This window comes from Chrysemys picta, chromosome 1 (genome assembly GCF_011386835.1).
Source record: "Chrysemys picta bellii isolate R12L10 chromosome 1, ASM1138683v2, whole genome shotgun sequence".
Taxonomy (NCBI): domain Eukaryota; kingdom Metazoa; phylum Chordata; order Testudines; family Emydidae; genus Chrysemys; species Chrysemys picta.
In genome coordinates, this window is record NC_088791.1 from 124,333,739 (window position 1) to 124,355,851 (window position 22,113).

Consider the following 22,113-nt stretch of genomic DNA (forward strand, 5'->3'; position numbering starts at 1 on the left):
GGTAGGTAGGTAAATATTATTAACCCAATTTTATAGATTGGAAACCACAGAGCAAAACAGTGACAGAGCCAGGATTAGACTGAAAAGCAAGAAAATCAATCTCTCTCTCTTCCCTGCTAGACTCAAGTCATTCTCCATTTATCACCCTGGCTGCTACTCGGAACTCACAGACATTATGGTAGAAAGTAACAACAAATTCTAAAGTCTCCACAACAGCAGCAGCATAGAAATACAACCCTCCCCACACCCATGTTGCACCTTAGTCTGAAATGGAAGAAGCCTTACAGCACCGGTGCTTTAGCCACCTCACCCCGTGCTTAAATCTTTGAAATCATGTCAAGAGCTCATGCAAAGATAGCGGTGTCTAGGCACCAGTGTGTTGGTATATATATAACTGCTTTATCCACAGAGCTACCAGCAGAGTGATCCATTAGACAATACAATTCCCCAAAGAAATCAGCAACTCTTCTAATCAAAATATAGCAATAAATTAAGTGCTAAATTCTACCCATACAGGCCCATCATCTTTCAGAATATGATTCTAGGGACCTAATTTAGCAAAGCATTTAAGTTCACACTTAAGTCGATCCCTTCAGCAAAACACTTAATCTGGTGCTTAACTGTAAGTCCCACTGCTGATAATGGGCATTAAGAACATGTCTAGTTGCTTTGCTGAACTGGGTCTGAGATCATATTCTGAATAAGTAGTTTTTAAGGGATAAATCCCACCCACTGAAGCTCATGCTGACATCTCCTATAGATGTCACTGGAGCACTCTGCATATCAAAAAACAGAATTTAATCTTAAAATGTATATTTACTATGGATGATTTATATCTACTATGGCTATTAGACATCAATTGAAAGGATGGTCAATTATTTCAGGGCCTTGGCTAGAGGAAAAAGAGCAACTGAAAGTGACACTATGGCTAAAACTATGAAGGACATGAAATAAAATTAATTTATCAATAAATCAATGGGAGAAAATAAAACTGAAAACAACATCTGGACAAGTGAGCTAATTGCTTTTAAGAAATAAGAGCAGTACTTCATATATGGAAGCAGAAAGCATATTTCATTACTGGTTTCAAATTAAGAATAAAGAAAGCTTATTGCAAGAGCCTAAACATTAGTATTGTATCTACTGAATAGAATTTAGAATAATAATATTCAAAGAGAACTACTGCTATTTCAAGTGATTGCAATACTAAAAGCAGTTATTTTTAGCAAGACAAGGATCTCATCATAGTTTGAATTCCCCATGGTGTCATTTCACATTATATTTGAGAAATTCCTCAATAAAAGTGTCAAATAGAGAGCGAGTTGAACTCCCCAGAGGACAGATTTGGATATTTTCCAGTATAAATTTGTAGCCAAGAAATCTCATCCAAAAAAAAAGTTCACTTCATTAGAAAGAAAGAGAAAATGTTTAAATACGAGCACAGGAGAAAACACTTAACCCATCAACCTCATCTTGTCTAATTAATTGAGAAAACTCCATCTTTGGCTGCATCTGAAGAAGACTGTAATCATTTTTCTACACTGACTATATTACAAAGACATGCAGTGGAGGCTTAGAAAGGAATGTGAACCTTGACAAGTAGGGATGGTTCAAAATTTTGCAGGGCCCTGTATGAAGCAAGAGACGTGGGGGTTATGATGTAGCTTTCTTCTCAATTTTGGATTATATCCTCTGGTCAGTGGAGTTCTAGAGAAGTCAAGTGTAATCCCAAGAGTGCTACATAGTCACATGTGTAGCTTAGGGAATCACTATCGATAAGTCTCTCATTAAAAATTGTAGAGCAAATGATCTACAATAGGGTGACCTCTGCCTTGTATCCAAGCATACAACTTCTAGTGATGTCAATGAAACTCTTATGGAAGGGTCCTATTGAATTAAATACAGAAAGAAGAGGCCATGTTTAAACCAACCTCTGGAATGTTATAGTAGCAATATAACTATTAAATTCCATAGGATGGTTTACTAATTCTGTAGAACTGAAATAATTGCATGTTAAATTCTATAGAATTTATAATCCTGTTTAGTTTCCATAGAGCCTTATTTATTTCATCCTGATCAAGTACTATATGGCTTTTCCAGAAAAGTCATGGAGATATGTATAAAAGACATGATATAGTCCCAAACTGGCTATCCTTTGACTTTGAGATTTGCTGGAGATATCACTTGTACATAAAGCTGAAAAAATATCAGCAAAACAGTTCATTAACTGGCGAGAAACTATTTTGTACCATTTTAATAAAACATTACTGGTTTTTCCTGTTAACCACAGAAACAAGAGGTGTTTTTTGAAAGGAAGGGATGTATGTGTGGAGGAAAAGGGACACACAGCAACTCTTATTTATTCCAGGGTTGAATTTCTCCATTAGAAAAGAAAGGAAAAATCTCTTTTCTTTGGCAGCAAATAGCCAAAGTTCGCCCTGGCCAAAATTTCCAAAAAGTGATGGAAATCTCAGTTTCACTTGTGCAAATGCACAGTTTGTTGTAGCTCACTTTGTCTGGGATTTAAGTGCTCATGAACTCAGCTACTAATATTAAGACAGCCAACAATGTTACTCAATGGTTAAAGGCATGCATACTCATCTCAGCTTACGGGAAGTTATGCATACACCTACCCTGTATATAAAAAGACAAGAATGTTCCCCTTTTGATGACTGATGTCCAGTTTCTAAGAGACACAGGCACTCCCCAAAAAGTGTCATTCATGACTAGGTTAAAGTATGATTGTACGGAATGGCAAGGGTCTTGCACTGCCACTGTCTGGACTGAAGACTTCCATCTTGAGGGCTCACTATTGGGCACATTTCAACATCCGTATATTGGTTTAAAATTTTAAAAGGGGGAAAGGAGAGACTGTTCCCCTAATTTCCTTTTCATTGTGAGAATATAAAATCAGTTATTTTATTGCCACATGCCAGCAATCATCCACCATCCCAACTTTTCAATATGCATTCCAAGGAACATATCCTCTCCTAGCTATAAAAACAAACAAAAAAAGCATCTGAAGAAGTGAGGTTTTTACCCACGAAAGCTTATGCCCAAATAAATCTGTTAGTCTTCAAGGTACCACCAGACTCCTGTTGTTTTTATAGATACAGACTAACACGGCTACCCCCTGATACTTGATCTCCTAGCTATGTGGCCCCAAAAGGATGAAGACTTAACCTTAGTCCAGTGTCCTAAATATCTATCCTGAGGAGCCCACATAGTATTATTCCCTCTCCTCCTTAGTTCACTGAATCTCCTCTGTGCAGTCAGCTTTGCAGAGGCTTTTAAATGGGATGAAGAGTGCCAATTCACAAAGTGGAGCATGATCTGGGGGATAGCCACTGAACATGACACATCTGCAGGAGACTCTTGGTAAATCTTAGGTCAATACTTGAAGAATATGTTGGGGAGGACCATGCCCTCTTGTAGGAGGTGTGAAGCTACTCTAGGAAACTCCATGAGTTTCAGTATAATGTTCTATATTATTGTGGGTCATGCCCTCCAAAACATGTGGCTGACCTAAAGTCAATGGAGAAAATTTGAGTATCTGCACAGTCAGCAGAGTTCCATTCTCTGCTCTGAAGACCCTCCAGATGGGGGTTTTGGCTTAGGCAATGGAGAGCCATGATGCTGGAGACCTGCAGGAAAACCCCACAGATCTAATGAATGTGTGTTTATCAGTTCATGCCCCTTGTCTTCTGTTTGTTAGCGCACCACACCCAGCCCTCACCATCGAGAAGATCACACCAAAATTGAGCTGAAAATAAAACCGGTCGAATACAGCAAAATAAACAAAACAAGAAGCAATAACCACACACACACACATTTCCACACACATTCATTTGAATGCCAACTGACTGTGCTATTTGAACATGGTTTGTGCCCTGTTTTATTAGATATTCATGAACATTAGTATGAATAGTTTTTTAAAAAAAAGACTGTTCTTAATAGACGAAAAACCCATGTTCTCATATAATTATTAATTTGACCATCTCTATTTGAAACACATTAATCCAGGAGGATGATCTTGCCCAGAAAGCTTTAACCTAAATTTACTGACAGACTTTTAGAATACTGTGAGGAATGGAGGGAAAGTCTAGAGCTATATTTATACATTAGTCTGTTCAGAGCCTTTTAAATTTCTGTTTGTTTTTGTGACAGACAAAATTTGGAAGCTCAGGTCAAAAAGCCGTTAATAGGCTGGATGTACAACCCATCTGAACAAACATCACTCCAGCATGAAAATGAACAATGGGGGAAATATATGAGCTGCAAGATTAAGGAACACCTGCTCAAAAATTCTAGTTGTTCCACAGCCTCACTGAGTGCAGATTGACATTACTGGACAATATTATTTGTTATTCATTATCTGATCTCCCAATTTTAACTATGTAAACAGGGTTTTCAGCTTTAACCAGACTAAAATGTCAGCTGTGCCAGTCAGTGCCTACTACCTACCATATGATTTTACACATACTACCCCACAATGATGTTTGGTCTGTGTCAAAACACTGGTCACTGGAATTTGTGCCTGGGATTTTTGAGCAACTCAGTCTATTGCGGATTGTACATGTATGTGCACATGTACTTGTACATGCACAGCTGAATGGAAGGCAGGAAGCATGGACACTAGGATTCAGCACAAAGACCTATCATGAAGGTAGGGATGGGGGACTTGCAGTAGCAGTTATAAATGGATGTAATGGCACTAAATGTAATATGTACACATCTTTAATTTACAGAATGTGGGAATATACATCTTCATTCCCAAACATGTTTGAAAATCAGAAATGGGTATGAACCAAAATCTTGGATCCAAACATTCCTGAACCTTGAGTGTTTGAAATCCAGATGTGAATCTGCATGCACATCTGGCAGCTTGTGCCCATCTCTGACTTAAACACTGGTAACATAGTTATAATTGTACCATTGCACTGTTCTACTCCCCAGGAATCCTGTACTCTCACCAGACTTGTAGCTTTGACAGTTAAGAACTGGATTAGTCCCTGGCCAAGTGTCTACCAGTAATAGTATTGCTTAACTATTATTAATTCTTCTAGTCCCCTAGGAGTTTCATTTTTTTAAAAATCACATGAAAGGCCAGTCATGTGGTCCTGCTAATGTACACCAGTTACTGATACCCTGCTACTGCATTGAAAACAATGAGCCAGACTTTAAAACATAGGACAATGGGTTGCCTAGTGCTGGAATGGTAGGAGTCGGAGACAATAGAGAGAGAGAGAGAGAGAGTTCTCTAAAAAAAAAAAAGGGAGGGGAATGAAGACAGGTAACTTTTCTGAAGAAAAAAATAACATTCAGCGTAAGTGTTGCAGTGGCTTTTTGATATACATTAGGGATGGACAAATTAGATTTGAATGGATTGATGGCTAGGAGAAGCAAAGCTTGTCATTCTCAGGCTCAGTGAACATATTAAGGGCCTAATCCAAAGGCCATTGGACTCAATGGAAAGATTCCAGTCTATTTCAATGGGGTTTGGATTAGGTTTTAACTGATAATATATGCCTGACTACAGAATTCAGAGAGAAAATATGGCTTGCTAACCACAACTTAATAGGTAAAATGCACAAACTGAGTCACTCATCTTCACCACATTAATTACTTACCAAGACAGTTGTGACCGTCATGGGCCAACATGAATCCATCATAGCACGTGCACCTGTAGTTGCCCGGAATGTTGATGCACTCATGGACACAACCCCCATTGTAGAAGTCATTTTCACACTCGTCAATGTCTAAAACACAGGGTGGGGAAAAGCAATTTTCATTAAAAGATTTTACCAAGAATTCTGTTTATCCTGGATTATGGGTGTCAGCATACAGAAATATTCCCCCTGCTAAATTTGTAACATTGAATAAACATATCTGAATATTATATCATACATTTATATTACAACTTTTACCCAACAGAGATCTCAGAGTGCATTATGGAATGTATATGTAAGAGATCACCTAGGACTGAATTTCAGCCACCTTGTGGGTACAACATAGCAGCCATTCTGTTTCATGAGGGGCTTGAGGAATAACTATATTCCCCTCAGAAATTGAAACAGCACAGGGATGAATTTAGGTGGGCAATCTGGAATTTGTCCAGCAAGGATACTTTATGAATCATTCATAAATATTACACTACCTCACAGTACTATTTTATGGCATTAATTCAATATTAAGGGCCCCGTCTACCAAAACTGGGGTTGAGATTCCACGTGAACTGAAACCACCATTTTGAAGTGCTCTGTTATTTTCAACTTATAGTGAGAAGAGGGGATGGTCCTGGGGTAAAATCACTGTACTGGGACTCAGAGGATGGGGGTTCCATTTCTGGCTCTGCCCCAGACTTCCTGAATGACCTTGGGCAAGTCATTTAATCTCTGTGCCTCAGTTCCTCTTCTCTAAATTGGGTATAATAGTACTTCCTTTCCCCCATCCTTTGTCTGTCTTGTATATTTTGAGTCTAAGCTATTTGGATAGCATCTTTCTGTTACTGTATGAGTGTACGCTGCTTAGGTCCATAGGGCCCTACTTCGGTTAGAGAGTCTAGGTGTTATTTATTTGTATTACATTAATAATAAAGCTAATGTGGTTCCATAGACAGCTAGACTAGAAAAATTAACAGAGAGAACAGATCTTTTTTGCCTTCTTCTCTCAAGTTGTTCACGTGACACTATTCAATTCTACCAACAGTTTAGAGGACTATTCCACTTCCATGTACAAAAAACTATATAAAATTAGTACTGGAGCCATAAATTCTACCCATTTTGCAGGTAGGGAGTCTTTTTCAGGGACTCACTGTTATTCAATGGAATTCACCATGCTGGATGACAGAAATTTGTATCTCCAGAACTGTAGGTAAAACACCAAGGGAGAAGGACCGATGAATTTAAATCATTTTCTGAAAACTTGAACAAAGGTGACAAAGTACAGAGATCGGGCTCATTTTGGTCTCTGACTGTGCTTTGAGAAATGCCAACAGATCAGCAATGAGAGTCATAATCATTATAACCACTCCATCCTGTGTCTCCAAATAGCTCGTTGATGCACTTGGAATAAACAGTGCCCAGGAAGTTTATTCATAAACACAAGTCCTAAGCAACTGCAGTGCCCAAGTAGGGTATTAAATGTGATTAGGTAGAGCAATGATTCTTTAGTGAGTAGAATATACCAGGAATTCGAACTAGGAGCATGGTCAGTTATATTAAACCTGTATATTTTTCATTTTATTCAAATTGCTCCCTGTGTATAGCTTCATTTACCTTCTCTTATTCCACCTATAAGGCCAATATTTGGCTTTTTTCTGTGATAACTATAGAGTTAGTCCAGTCTGTTGATTCTCGAATTTCAGCCACCCTTAGCTTGTCAGGCTTTGATAACATTGTGACCCCTTTCCAGATGAACACAACCACACAAAGCGAAACAAGTGAAACAGAGATATGTTTTAATCCAGTGGTTCTCAACCTTTCCTGACTACTGTACCCCTTTCAAGAGGCTGATTTGTCTTGCGTATGCCAAGTTTCACCTCACATGAAAAAATACTTGCTTACAAAATCAGACATAAAAATACAAAAGTGTCACAGCACACTATTATTGAAAAATTGCTGACTTTCTCATTTTTACAATATATTCCAATCGATTTATTTTATAATTATATGGTACTTACTTTTCAGTGTGATACTTGAGCCTGTTTTTCATTTGTGAGCCTTATCTGAAGCCCAAGCCCCACTACCTGGGGCTGAAGCATGTAACTTAGCTTCGTGGGGCCCCCTGTGGCGTGAGGCCCCAGGCAATTGCCCTGCTTGCCACCCCCTAATACCGACTCTGCACTTGTGAACCCCCTAAACCTGTCCCACAACCTTCCTGGAGGTCGCAACTCCCAGGTTGAGAAACAGTGATATAGATGAGTTAAGTATCCCCTGGAAGACCTCTCCATATCCCAAGGGGTAAGCATACCCCTGGTTAAGAACTTCAATCCATCCATAAATTGTTGAGCTAGATGCAGGAATTACTGGATGACCCACATAGCCTCTTTTATACAGGAGATCAGACTAAATGATCATAAATGGACCTTCTGGGCTTAAAATCTATGGATCTATGAATAAGCATTTTGCTTGGTTTTATGTCAAGACAAAAAAAAATCACTCACTGGCACCTGAAGGGAGATTTGAGGGATTGCACACAAAAAATGGATCCAAGTTATCTCAAGAAGCTGGAGAACTCAGGCAAACTTTTCAAGAAAATTTGCACTTTGAATGAACCACACAAGTTTTGCATGGGTTTGGATTTCTTAACAAAAATATTTGTGCAGCCCATTTTTGAATTCATATACAGTATGTCCCTATGACAGAGGCATTGATAGGTTTTGTGTTGCAGTAAAATGCTAGCCACATTAGAGAGCAAAATCAGTAACACTGCTTCAGTGCAAAGACATCATTATATTAAGGGCCTGTATTGTAGGTTTAGCGATAAGTATATTGCTAGCGACCAGTGAGGTTGCATAGGAGATAATTGAATTAAAATGGCTGGCTGATGTGAATCTGTGGGCTCCTCTTCTGGAATCTCCATTACATTAGTGTTTATTCTGAGGTAACACCGTTGATTTCAGTGGAATTATACCAGCATAACTGAGTTCAGAAGCTGGCCCAACATTTTTATATTGTAGCTATTACTTTCCAACCATTGACCCTACAAGACACCACCTCAGGGAAGCACAAAGCTACTGAGTTCCAATGTCTGATTACCCAAAACCTACATGAGAACTTCTTTGGTCAAAGAAGTCAGGCTGGAAATCTCATCTGAATAGACTTGCTCGATTTCCATTGCTTCCTCATTTTGGCCAGAGTGGAAATACCAGGAGAAAAAAGGCTTTTCTTTTTGTTTTTCCAGTTCCAACAGTGGTTAAAGCCATGAAGCACAGAGACACACAAAAAATGGAAACAAAACCAAAGGCAAAAATCCCAAAGTGATGGGAAATTTTCTGAATCTCAGTGAAGGCACTAGGACTACATTGTCATTGCACTGAACTTCATTCTAGCTAGCTAGCCAGCTATAAGCAAGTGGCTTTCCCACCATGCTTTTTACACAGTTCACACTCTGGAGCTGATCCAAATGCTCCCACTTCCCCCCACATCCCCACTGGAATCTGCCCTTATCATTAACTTAAATAAGGGTTCAGGGAAGATCTGTCCACAATGCTAACTTGCACTTGCTCTAAAAATATAAAATTCTAATACAGGAGAAACTATTCATTACAACATTCATGTTTGTAATCTATTGATTTTTGGTATTGTCAAACAGTAGTGAACTGAAATCAATATTTAGTAAAACCAAATTAAGAAACCAGACTACAAAGATATCTGAAGTTGTTGAGCAAACTGTGGGTATTTTAGGAGCTGTGACTTTATCCTAAAAGTACAAGAGCCCGTTTTGCCCCTTATGCTGAAATACCACCTCTAAAATAATTTTGATATCCACATACAGTTCAAAAACTTGAAGTGTATCTTAGGGATCTGGGAAAGTTCCAGAATTCTGTACATCACTGTATACATTGTGTTAATGTATCAAAATGGGCAAATATGAATTACTAACCTCTGATGAAATGGAAGCTATTCTTAAAATGTTGGGTTAGCGAGGTTGACTATAATTCAACTCAGAGGTGGAATCTGTAGCTTTGACTACGCTAGGGAAATATTTAAAAAGTTTCCCATTGTTGCTAACACCAGTTCAGCTACACAGAGACTCAACTGTTGAGAGCCCCAACATAGACAAAAGACAGCATCAATTGGATTTGCTCTGTTACCAGGTTTAACTTGACATGGTATTAAATATGGCACCATCCACAGTAGCCTAGCGTAACACTTTCAAAATTACCTAAGGGTATGTCTACACTGCAACATAAACCCAGGCTCAGACTCAGGCTTGAGTCCAACCCTCCTTTCCGTCTATACACAAATCTCTCTGACTCGTGCTTGGACCCAAGGTTCCAGCACCCTGTGAGAGTGGAGGTTCAAGCTTGAGTCAAGACGGGACCCTGGGCTTAAGCCCTATTGTTTTACAGTGTAGATGCAGCACCCCCACACTCATGTCTTGGACATTCACCAAAAGTATCCCACAACCCCATGGGCCAACTTCCTTTGTCCTCTCTAGCCCAAGAATTGCCAAATGACTCCAGGGAAATGGAAGCAACCTCCCTTGTTGTAGTGCAGCAGCTCATTGAATCAGCAATTAACCCTTCCCTTTTATTCTGACCGCTGAGCTGCAAACACACCTTTGGAGAACACCTTTGGGTAGGTCTATACTTACCTCCAGGTCCGGCGGTAAGCAATCGATCTTCTGGGATCTTCTGGGATCGATTTATCGCGTCTTGTCTAGACGCGATAAATTGATCCCGGATCGATCCCGGAAGTGCTCGCCGTCGACGCTGGTACTCCTGCTCGGCAAGAGGAGTACGTGGCATCGACGGGGGAGCCTGCCTGCCGCGTCTGGACCTGCGGTAAGTTCGAACTAAGGTACTTCGACTTCAGCTACGTGAATAACGTAGCTGAAGTTGCGTATCTTAGTTCGAAGTGGGGGGTTAGTGTGGACCAGGCCATTGTGTGTTTGCAATGGACACTGATCAGAAGTAGTCCTTTGAAAAGTGCGCTGCTTCATGGTCACAGGAGCAAAGCCAGATTTTGTTTAATCTCTGGTGTGGGGCCAGAATTAAAACAGTGGATTTTAGTAAGAGTATTAGGAATGACCATGCATACCAGTGAAGAGTCTTACAGAGCTGGAAATTTACTGGACCTAGTGATCAGTTGAGGGAGTGGATTAAGTGGCTCAAGACTAAATACTGGAAAACCAGGGACCAGAACCACATCTCGGGCAACTTGCTGATATTGTGCCCATTTTATGAGGCGTTTGACTTGGTCCTAGGTACTGCCCCAAGCATAGAGCCAACAGCAGCGCACAATGACTTGGTCAGCCAGGATGGTGACCCATTTTCCCCAGAATCCAGCATGGGGACTGATGGGAACCAGCAGCAGGCACCGAGAGTGCCCACTGAAGTGGAGAGCTTTGCCGCAGAAGCAGCTGTAGGACATCCTGGGCCATACTTGGAGGAGCTTTTTGATGCCCTATCCTTGCACCGAGGAACAGCCTGCCGCGGAACTAGCAACAGAGATGGAAGGAACAGAAGCCACCCTGGAGCCTGGTAGGCTTCTGGCTCCATTTTAACATTTCTGTGCTTCCACACTGGGCTATCTGAGACAATAACCCTCTGTGTCTTGTCCTGTGCCAGGCCCCTAGACCTTTACTGGCTGCAGCTCCTCCCCAGCTCACCCACAAGGCAGCAGAAGCCTGGACCAATGTTCCTTCACAGGCCGTTCCAAGGGGAAGCATTGCCATGGGGAACTTATAGTTGAAGTTCTGGAGAGGGCCAACAAGCAAGTCCAGTACCAAAGATAGGGGGACTTATGGGTAGAGGAAAGGCATGGCGAGAGGCAAGGCTCGGGCTGGCTGCTCGAGGACAGGGATTCAGCAGGGGAGCAGGCACTTGCTTCACAGTTCTTGGAACAGGAACGGCAGCTAAGGGAAGAGGACAGAGAGCAGCAGAAAGAACAGTCGGGGTGGCTGCTACCACCAATGACTGCAAACGTACTAACTCCTGCTGCACCCGCACCATGCCCTGAGTACCCTCTGCGGTATCCTGTGATGCAGTTCAGAAACAGCTTGGACAACTCCCTGGTCGGGTGGCCCATGCAATCAGGGCCTATGAGTGGCTGGGCATGGCCACTGTGCCCCATGCATTCTTCCATTTTGACCCCCTCCACTGTGGATGCCTCCACCCCTTCCCCCAGTGCCAAGTGCACAGCAAACATGAAAGGAAGGGAAAAGAGAACAGGAGATCAGGGGACATGCAACACCAGGGGGTTTCTGTCTTGTACATGGTTTCACTGTTTGCTCTCGTTCATGTGCTTTTTTTAAGGGTTTGTTGTTACTGGTGTGTTGGTGTGGTACTGGCAGCTGGCCTGCCTGGCAATGGGCGAATATCGTACTTTTCTAATACGCATTTATACATAAAGCATTTTATCAAGAAAGTTTATTGCTATCACTGCATCCCATCATACAATGTGCATATTTCACATAATAAAGGTAAACATATGATCAGGGACAACTGGTAATTAGTATGCAAAACACCATTCCTCAATAGTTAGCTACATTAATCCATTCTTTCATCACTTCCTTATATCAATCCACACTGTCACCCAACCACCCCTCCCACATTTGATAAGTGGTCAGGTCTTTCATAAGTACATTGCACATCAATCAACTCCCCCTTCAAGCAGGCAACCCCTCCTCCCCGACAATCACATTCATAAAAGTACTATTCTCCCTCTTCCATTGGGTCATGCTAGTCCATAGTGTGGGAACACAAAGCATCCCTGACTTCTGTTGCCCAGTTGCATCCAGCTCCAGCTGCGGTAGGTGCACTTTCTGGTTAAGTGTACCAGTTCAGCAGTCCCTCACTATCATAGGTCCATTCGGGGGAAATGGCTCACCTTTGGCTTCACAAAGACTGTGAAGAGCACAGCAAGCCCCAGTAATGTGCACAGCGTTGATGACACTGGAATCCAAATGGGTTTGTAGACCTCTCCCATGCAGGGGTGGTAGAACAAGTTTTATAGTGGGGGCACTGAGAGCCATTGAACCAAACTGCAAACCCTGTATATGATGGAAACCACTTCAAGCCCGGGGGTGCTGCAGCATCACCTGTGCCTGTAGTGTTAGCACCAATGCTCCAATGGGATTTCAATCTGCCAAATGCACATTCAGCAACCATTCTACACGGGCTGAGAGTGTAATTAAACCTTCCTTTGCCAGGGCCTCTGATATCAGGGTACGGTCTCATAAGCCAAGGCAAAAGCAGGTGTGCGAGGTCCCCCCAGAATAATGGTGAGGACAGTAACTCCATTCATGACAATGCCATTTGATGGGAATAGTGTCCCAGCCTCTCTGTGAAAGTAGACTCCCGCTCTGTGAAAAACTCTGGTATCATGAACTATTCCAGTGCAGTCCATGCTGACATTCATAAATCAGCCTCTGTGGTCCATGAGGGCCTGCATAACAATGTGCTCTTTGCAATTTATGTACCCATGTGCTCATTGAGGAGGGTAAACTATAGACATGAGTCCCATCAATAGCATCCTCACAGTTAGGAAACCCCATTTTCTCAAACCCATTTTCTCAAACCCTTCAAGAATATCATTTATGCTGGCCACTTCAGGGTAAACCACACACCTGATTGCCTCAGAAACCTCTGCCACCACTTTATCCACAGTCAACTTTCTAGTTGGTAGGTAAACAGTATAATGGCTAACAAGGGTCAGGCTGGAGACTCTTGCCTACATGCTCGGGGTCTTACTGATCGCCAGATTTGGGGTCGGGAAGGAATTTTCCTCCAGGGTAGATTGGCTGAGGCCCTGGAGGTTTTTCGCCTTCCTCCGCAGCATGGGGCAGGGATCTCTAGCAGGAGGGTTCTCTGCCAATTGAAGTCACTAAGACACAGGATTTGGGGACTTCATCAGCAGAGTCAAGGAAAGGGTAGGGACGGTTTTGTGGCCTGCAGCATGCAGGGGGTCAGACCAGATGATCATAATGGTCCCTTCTGACCTTAAAGTCTATGAGTCTAATACCAAACCGCTTGTCAACGGACGTGTAGCATTCTGGGGTGGGTCAGCTTCCAGATGGTTATGGCAACCCACTTCTGGACTGGCAAGGCTGCCTTCATGTGTGTGTCTTTACATTGGAGGGTCGGGACAAGCCACCCACCAAGCTCCTGAAATGTAGCTTTCTTCATGAGAAAGTTCTGGACTCCCTGCTGGTCACCTCAAGTCTGCATGATGATGTGGTCCCACCAGTCTGTGCTTATGGCCCTGCTCCAGAAGCACCGGTCTATGTAGAGGGCATCCATAGCTGCAATGAGTGTCATGAGCAGCATCAGCCAGTTCAAGTTTGCTCTGACTGTGTGTCCTCCTCCTCATGCTCCATCATTTGCTCTGCCAGGTGCCTTCAGTTGGTCAGAAAATTCTACTGAAATATCCACCAGCATCTCACAGAAGCTCTGCCCGTTTCCTGGCATGGGTGTGAAAGTGCAAGCAAGGAAAGTTCTTCAAATGGCACCTGCTCCATGTTGCTGGCTCCGGTTGCTGGGAGCACACAGACCAAAATGACTGCTTGGCTGGCTGCGCTGGCAGGCTGTTCAAACTTCCTGTAACGTGCAGGGTGGACAGCCAATTTTTCCTACAGTGCATCATGATCAAAGGGCTAGAGTGGCAACATTTCTGGAAGATGCCAGGAAGTCTGGCATATAGTTGGTTGGATTCAAGTCTGTGTACTGCAGTGTGGATGTCAGAGCAATGGGTTTGAACTCAGGTTAGAAAATTCTTAGGCTAGGTCTACACTACCCGCCTGAATCGGCGGGTAGAAATCGACCTCTCGGGGATCGATTTATCGCGTCCTGTTGGGACGTGACAATCGATCCCCGAATCGACGCTCTTACTCCACCAGCGGAGGTGGGAGTAAGCGCCGTCGACAGAAAGCCGCAGAAGTCGATTTTGCCGCCGTCCTCACAGCGGGGTAAGTCGGCTGCGATACGTCGAATTCAGCTACGCTATTCACGTAGCTGAATTTGCGTATCTTAAATCGACTCCCACCTGTAGTGTAGATGTACCCTAGTCTGTGGTTGACAATCAGCGTAGCTGTTCAAGCTCTGGGTTCTCTAACACGAAGTCCGCTGACTAGAGGCCCACTAACTCTGGGCTTACACTGCAGTGAAGACATACCCTGAATGAGTAAGAACTCTAAATTCAATTTTCAAAAGTAACTTTGGCACTTAGGAGCCTAAATCTCACAGAGACAGTTATGCATTGAACTGGCCATGTTCAGATCCAAAAAACAAAAATAAAAAAACCCCACATCAGGTATTTTGTGCACATAAAATAGGCATATACAAAAATAAGTGTTTGCAATTACAGTGACTAAGACTGAAAATCTGGTTCTGACTATAAGGCACTTTTTCCTGTGCTGCCAAGCTGGAAAGGGACAACCAGTACCCTACGGTAGAGGGAGAAAAAACTATCAGATTCACTTTGCTAATGTGTTCACGAGAGATATTTTTAGCTCTTAAAGCAGTTTGAATCTGGATTTTATTTGAGGCAAAACCACCATTTATACCCTTGATGAAATTCTGGATACAAAAGGTACAGGGAAAGCTTTAAACCAATCTCTATAGCATCGACAATACCCAAGCAAACTCATGTATATAACGTAATATACCCTGCAAGTCAGTAATATAAAAGGACCAATATAAAGTGAAGGCACTGTCCTAAAAGGAAATAAACTATCCTAATTCACGACTACACATAAAAAACCTTCATGGGTGAGATAGCACCTCTATGAAAGAGATGAAGACAAAAGTGGAGTGAGTGATTGTACTGTGAAAACAACATTTCATAGGCCTGGTCTACACTACGGGTTTAGGTCGACTTTAGCAGCGTTAAACCGAATTAAGCCTGGACACGTCCACACAACGAAGCCCTTTCTTTCGACTTAAAGGGTCCTTTAAACCGGTTTCTTTACACCACCTCCGACGAGGGGATTAGCGATAAAACCGGCCTTTGCGGGTCGGAATTGGGGTAGTGTGGACGGAATTCGACGTTATTGGCCTCCGGGAGCTATCCCACAGTGCTTCATTGTGACCGCTCTGGACAGCACTCTCAACTCAGATGCACTGACCAGGTAGACAGGAAAAGACCCGCGAATGTTTGAATTTCATTTCCTGTTTGCTCAGCATGGAGAGCACAGGTGACCACGCAGAGCTCATCAGCACAGGTAACCGTGATGGAGTCCCAGGATCGCAAAAGAGCTCCAGCATGGACCGAACGGGAGGTACGAGATCTGCTCGCCATATGGGGAGATGAAGCAGTGATAGCTGAACTCCGTAGCAGTAAAAGAAATGGAAAAGTATTAGAAAAGATCTCCAAGGCCATGAAGGACCGAGGCCATAACAGGGACACACAGCAGTGCCGTGTGAAAATTAAGGAGCTACGGCAAGCTTACCACAAAGCCAGAGAAGCAAACGGAAGGTCCGGGGCAGAGCCGCAAACTTGCCACTACTACGCGGAGCTGCATGCGATCCTAGGGGGTGCAGCCACCACTACCCCAACCGTGTGCTATGACTCTCTCACTGGAGAAACACACAGGGAAGACGGTTCGGGGAACGAGGAAGATGAGGATGGAGGTACTGTAGGTAGCTCACAGCAGCAAGGAAGCGGAGAAACCGGTTTCCCCAACAGCCAGGATTTGTTTGTGACCCTGGACCTGGAACCAGTAACCCCCGAACTCACCCAAGACCCTCAGGGCACACAGGAGACCTCTGGTGAGTGTAACTTTGTAAATATTTGTAAACATTACACAAAAAAAAGCAAGCGTGTTTAATGATTAATTTGCCCTGGCAATCGCGGCCAGTACATCTACTGGAAAAGTCTGTTAACGTGTATGGGGATGGAGCGGAAATCCTCCAGGGACATCTCCAGAAAGCTCTCCTGGTTGAAATGGGGTGATTTTATTAAGGGGACATTCAGAGGCGCCCGTTCCTGCTCTTCTGACCAGAAATGTTCCCCGCTGTTAACCACGCGGTGGAGGGGAGGGGTGAAGTGATCATCCCAGAGAATTGTGTGTGTGTGTGTGGGGGGGGGGTGGTTTACTTGTGTTTGTGCCGCATGTTAACCGGGAAACCGCAGCCCCTCCTTTTACATTGAAAACCCATTTTAAATGGACAACCCAATTCATCCTTGATATGGGAAATGCGCTGCTGTTTGCAACCTTTCCCGCATGTTAAGAAGGTTAAAAAAGCCAAAACACTGTGGCCTACCATGGCTGCCTGCAAGCCGAAATATGCGACCTTGTAATGAAAGAGTGTACCCATTGTTCTCTAAAATGTGTCTTTTTTAACCACCTCTCCCTTCTCCTCCACCAGCTGCAAATGTTTCTCCTTCGCAGAGGCTCGTGAACATTAGAAAGAGAAAACGTAGGACGAGGGACGATATGTTCACGGAGATGCAGATGTCCTCCCACGCTGATAGAGCACAGCAGAATGCGTGGAGGCAGTCAATGTTGGAGATGAGAAAAGCCCAATATGAACGAGAGGAGAGGTGGCGGGATGAATCGCGGGATGAACAGAGCAAGTGGCGGGCTGAAGAGGATAGGTGGCGTCAGCTTGCAGACAGACGGCAAGAGGCAATGCTCCGTCTGCTGGAGCATCAAACTGATATGCTCGAGCATATGGTTGAGTTGCAGGAAAGGCAGCAGGAGCAGAGATCGCCGCTACAGCCCCTGTGTAACCAACAGCCCTCCTCCCCAAGTTCCATAGCCTCCTCACCAAGACGCCCAAGAACACGGTGGGGGGGCCTCCGTCCACCCAGTCACTCCACCCCAGATGATCGCCCAAGCATCAGAAGGCTGGCCTTCAATAAGAGTTAAAGTTTTAAAATGCAGTGTGTCCTTTTCCATCCCTCCTCCCCCACCCATCCCAGGCTACCTTGGCAATTATCCCCCTACTTCTGTGAGGAACTAATAAAGAATGCATGAATGTGAAAAAACAATGACTTTATTGCCTCTGCAAGCGGTGCTCGAATTGGGGAGGGGAGAGTGGGGTGGAGTGGTTGGTTTACAGGGAAGTAGAGTGAACCGGGTCGGGGCGGGTGGTTTGGAGGGTTCATCAAGGAGAAACAAACAGAAGTTTCACACAGTAGCCTGGCCAGTCACAAAACTCGTTTTCAAAGCTTCTATGATGCGCACCACGCCCTGCTGTGCTCCTCTAACCGCCCTGGTGTCTGGCTGCGCGTAATCAGCGGCCAGGCGAGTTGCTTCAACCTCCCACCCCGCCATAAAGGTCTCCCCCTTACTCTCACAGATATTGTGGAGCGCACAGCAAGCAGCAATAACAATGGGGATATTCTTTTCGCTGAGGTCTGAGCGAGTCAGTAAGCTGCGCCAGCGCGCTTTTAAACGTCCAAATGCACATTCCACCACCATTCGGCACTTGCTCAGCCTGTAGTTGAACAGGTCCTGACTCCTGTCCAGGCTGCCTGTGTACGGCTTCATGAGCCATGGCATTAAGGGGTAGGCTGGGTCCCCAAGGATCACGATAGGCATTTCAACATCCCCAATGGTCACTTTCTGGTCCGGGAAGAAAGTCCCTTCCTCCAGCTTTCGAAACAGAGCAGAGTTCCTGAAGACGTGAGCATCATGTACCTTTCCCGGCCATCCCACGTTGATGTTGGTGAAACGTCCCTTGTGATCCACCAGGGCTTGCAGCAGCATTGTAAAGTACCCCTTGCGGTTTACGTAGTCGGTGGCTTGGTGCTCCAGTGACAAGATAGGGATATGGGTTCAGTCTATGGCCCCGCCACAGTTTGGGAATCCCATTTCAGCAAAACCATCCACTATTGACTGCACGTTGCCCAGAGTCACTACCCTTGCTATCACCAGGTCTTTCATTGCCCTGGCAAATTGGATCACAGCAGCCCCCACTGTAGATTTGCCCACTCCAAATTGATTCCCGACTGACCGGTAGCTGTCTGGCGTTGCAAGCTTCCACAGGGCTATCGCCACTCGCTTCTCAACTGTGAGGGCTGCTCTCATCTTGGTATTCTGGCGTTTCAGGGCAGGGGAAAGCAAGTCACAAAGTTCCATGAAAGTGCCCTTACGCATGCGAAAGTTTCGCAGCCACTGGGAATCGTCCCATACCTGCAGCACGATGCGGTCCCACCAGTCTGTGCTTGTTTCCCGGGCCCAGAATCGGCGTTCCACGGCATGAACCTGCTCCAGTGACACCATGATTTCCACATTGCTGGGGCCTGTGCCTTGTGAGAGGTCTATGTCCATGTCAATTTCCTCATCACTCTCGTCGCCGCGCTGCAATCGCCTCCTCGGCTGGTCCGGGTTTCGCCTTGGCATGTCCTGGCTCTGCATATACTCCAGGACAATGCGCGTGGTGTTCATAGTGCTCATAATTGCCGCGGTGATCTGAGTGGGCTCCATGATCCCAGTGCTAGCTATGGCGCCTGGTCAGAAAAAAGGCGCGAAAGTAGTATCTGATGGACCAGGAGAAGGAGGGAGGGCGGGAGGGAGGGAGGGCCGAGTGACGACATGGCGTACAGGTACAGGTACAGGAACAGGGAGAAACACAAACAACTGTCACACAGAATGGTCCCCCCAAAGATTAAACTGAAAATCCTGGGCTTAGCAGGCCATTGAGGCGCGAAAGTAGTATCTGATGGACTAGGGGAAGGAGGGAGGGCGGGCCGAGTGACGACATGGCGTACAGGTACAGGGAATTAAAATCAAGAACGGTGGCTGTGCATCAGGGAGAAACACAAACAATTGTCACACAGAATGGTCCCCCCAAAGATTAAACTGAAAACCCTGGGTTTAGCAGGCCGTTGATTTGACGGAGGGAGGGGGAAGCAAATGAATACAGAGCAAATCTATTTTTTACATCTTAAGACGACGGTGCAGCGTGACTGATAGCCCTCGGCATCTTTCTGGGTGCTTGGCAGCAAATACGGGGCGGTGTATGACGATGGTCTTCAGGCCTATTGCACGATCGGCTGCTCGGGGAAGACTCTGCTAATGTGCGATGACCCGACTTGTAATAGGACGGTTAACAGTCGTAATACACCATCTACTGCCAAAAGGCAAGCCCCACGGCTGCCAGCACCCAGATCGCCGATGAAGGCTACCAGTCTACTGCACCGTCTACCGCCAAAAGGCAGTTAGCAGCTGCTGCTGTGTAGCAATGCAGTCCCACGTCTGCCGGCACCCAGAGGACATATGGTGACGGTGAGCTCAGCTGAGCTGAGCGGGCTCCATGTTGTCTGCACAGGTAACCCAGGTAAAAAGGCGCGAATCTATTGTCTGCCGTTGCTGTGACGGGGGAGGGAGGGGCCTGACGACATGTACCCAGAACCGCCCGCGACACTGTTTTGCATCATCCGGGCATTGGGATCTCAACCCAGAATTCCAAGGGGCGGCGGAGACTGCGGGAACTGTGGGATAGCTGTCGGATAGCTACCCATAGTGCAATGCTCCGGAAGTCGACGCTAGCCTCGTACTGTGGACGCGGTCCGCCGACTAGAGCACCTAGAGCATTTTATGTGTGGACACACACAATCGGCTGTATACAACCGATTTCAATAAAACCGGCTTCTATAAATTCGAACTAATTTCGTAGTGTAGACATACCCATAGAGTCTATGTTGTCACAATCATACTGCACTTGTAAATTGTGACTTACATCCACATTGCAGCTACTACCTGCCACAGCTGTCAATTTTCAAATTTATACAAATGCATCATCAGTGTCTCAGCTTACTTTGACAGTGTGTCTGTCTCTGAAGTTACTCTTGGATGATCCAGGATATCCTCTGTTCATTTTAAAATTTAAAAGGAAAAGTTCAGTAAAAAAACCTGCAGTGGTAAAAAGGAGCTAATACTAGGTTGGATCTGCTGACAAGTATGTGCATTGGTTCAGCGATAAGTTTGGATCAGTTAAATAGGTAGTTTAACCAGTTTAACTACAGCTGGTTGACAAAGCCCCTAGATCTAGAATTCTCAACAGAACCAGCTCTCTTATAAGTACATGTAGACCTGATTGAGCAAAGTTAAAAATACCACAAGAACAGATTTTTCTCTCCTAGTATTTCAATAATTCTGCTTCCAGTTCCAGTGGAAAGTAAAGGCACAGTGATGCACAGTAGTTAACAACAAAAAAGTTTTACACTTTAGAACCTCAAAAAAAGGCTAAGGTAATCAGAGTTTTGAGTAAATGTCAGTTCCCTTTTTATCTAATCAGGTTCACTCTGTTGTAATTGTGATGTTTATTGAGCACTAACAACAGGCTCAATATTGTATGGGAGGAGAAAGACATGGACCTTACCCCAAGGATCCTACACAATCTAACTCCAACAGAGTCCATCCCTATTTTTTACCATACTGGTTGACATTCATCAAGCACTTGAATCTCCAAAGAGTATCAGGATGCAGGTAATGAAATTTACTCTACTGGGTGTATAAGCATAACAGCAGCTCATACAGAGCCTGATCCAAAGCTCATTGAAATCAATGGAAGTCTTTGCATTGACTTCTGTGGGTTTTTGGGTCAGACCCAGTCTTATTGTAATTAACACGTAACAAAGGATGGCTTGCCTTTGAAAGCCTTAGAGCTAAATTTAATTTACTGCACTCTGCAGATTTCTGTAGACTGCTGCAAATGGAACATTTGGCTTGACTTTTATCCTGACAACTATGAATGGGTACAGATCCCAATATCCACATGCTGTCTGTGTTTGCAATGATCGATCTTCAGACCATGGCATAGTTTGTTTGAAAGGAGTGTTTTTTCTTAGAAACCTTCATCTCTTTCTGTACTCCCAGTTATAAAAGGGGGGTGGTGGATTTAATGTAGTATAATTAAATTGAAATTGATTTTGAATAAAATAATTTATGCTTTTGAATCTCCTTAAATATATATCAACAGGAATCTATCTGCCCACATCCATTTTATACATCTTTCATCTAAATTAGAGATTCAAATGCAAAATCTAGCACTGAGGATATCATGAGAATAGTGAGGATATCATGTTGATTTCAGCATACTCCCTAAAAGAGTTTGCACTCTAAAATGGTTTGAAATGTAATGTTTTAATTGTTGGTGTGCCAGTAGTTGGTTAGACATACATATTTCTTCAAGATCTGAAGGAGACAGGTTTCAAGGTCTAGATATCTTTATTTCTGCAATTTAAACAATGTATCATCAAAGAATCATTAGGGAAAATAAATAAAATTTGTCTTGTTTGGAGGCTTGGAAAAGTTAATGAAGAAACTACATAGGTGCATAATTTTAGATTTTCATACCTCAGGCCCCAAGAAATGTTGTTAGTTCTCATTTTGCCTATGGAAAATGAGAGAGAAGAACTTGCCATGCTTTGTGGGGTTTATTTCGTTGCACTAAAAGACTGGTCACACAATACCTTTTCAATTGTAGCATGTCAC

General features: G+C 43.9%; 2 protein-coding genes across 9 annotated transcripts in view; one reads left to right on the forward strand and one right to left on the reverse strand.

Moving 5' to 3' along the window:
• SCUBE1 (signal peptide, CUB domain and EGF like domain containing 1) overlaps positions 1-22,113 on the reverse strand; it is a 307,537-nt gene that overhangs the window by 245,644 nt on the left and 39,780 nt on the right. For all 8 annotated transcript variants that reach the window (XM_005296703.4, XM_008165966.4, XM_042848272.2 and 5 more), the window contains exon 3: positions 5,631-5,759. In XM_005296703.4, the coding sequence (XP_005296760.2) occupies positions 5,631-5,759 (129 nt within the window). The remainder of the gene's footprint in view (positions 1-5,630; positions 5,760-22,113) is intronic.
• LOC135975929 (uncharacterized) lies at positions 15,516-17,700 on the forward strand. The gene is made up of 2 exons (XM_065569641.1): positions 15,516-16,435; positions 17,036-17,700. The coding sequence occupies exons 1-2, from the start codon at positions 15,898-15,900 to the stop codon at positions 17,536-17,538; spliced, it is 1,041 nt and encodes a 346-aa protein (XP_065425713.1). The 5' UTR covers positions 15,516-15,897; the 3' UTR covers positions 17,539-17,700.

Bases quoted from the DNA above. Each gene is read 5' to 3' on its own strand.
- LOC135975929 (XM_065569641.1), top strand. From the start codon at position 15,898: ATGGAGTCCCAGGATCGCAAAAGAGCTCCAGCATGGACCGAACGGGAG. The intron at 16,436-17,035 runs GTGAGTGTAACT...CTCCTCCACCAG, and splicing joins GGGCACACAGGAGACCTCTG to CTGCAAATGTTTCTCCTTCG.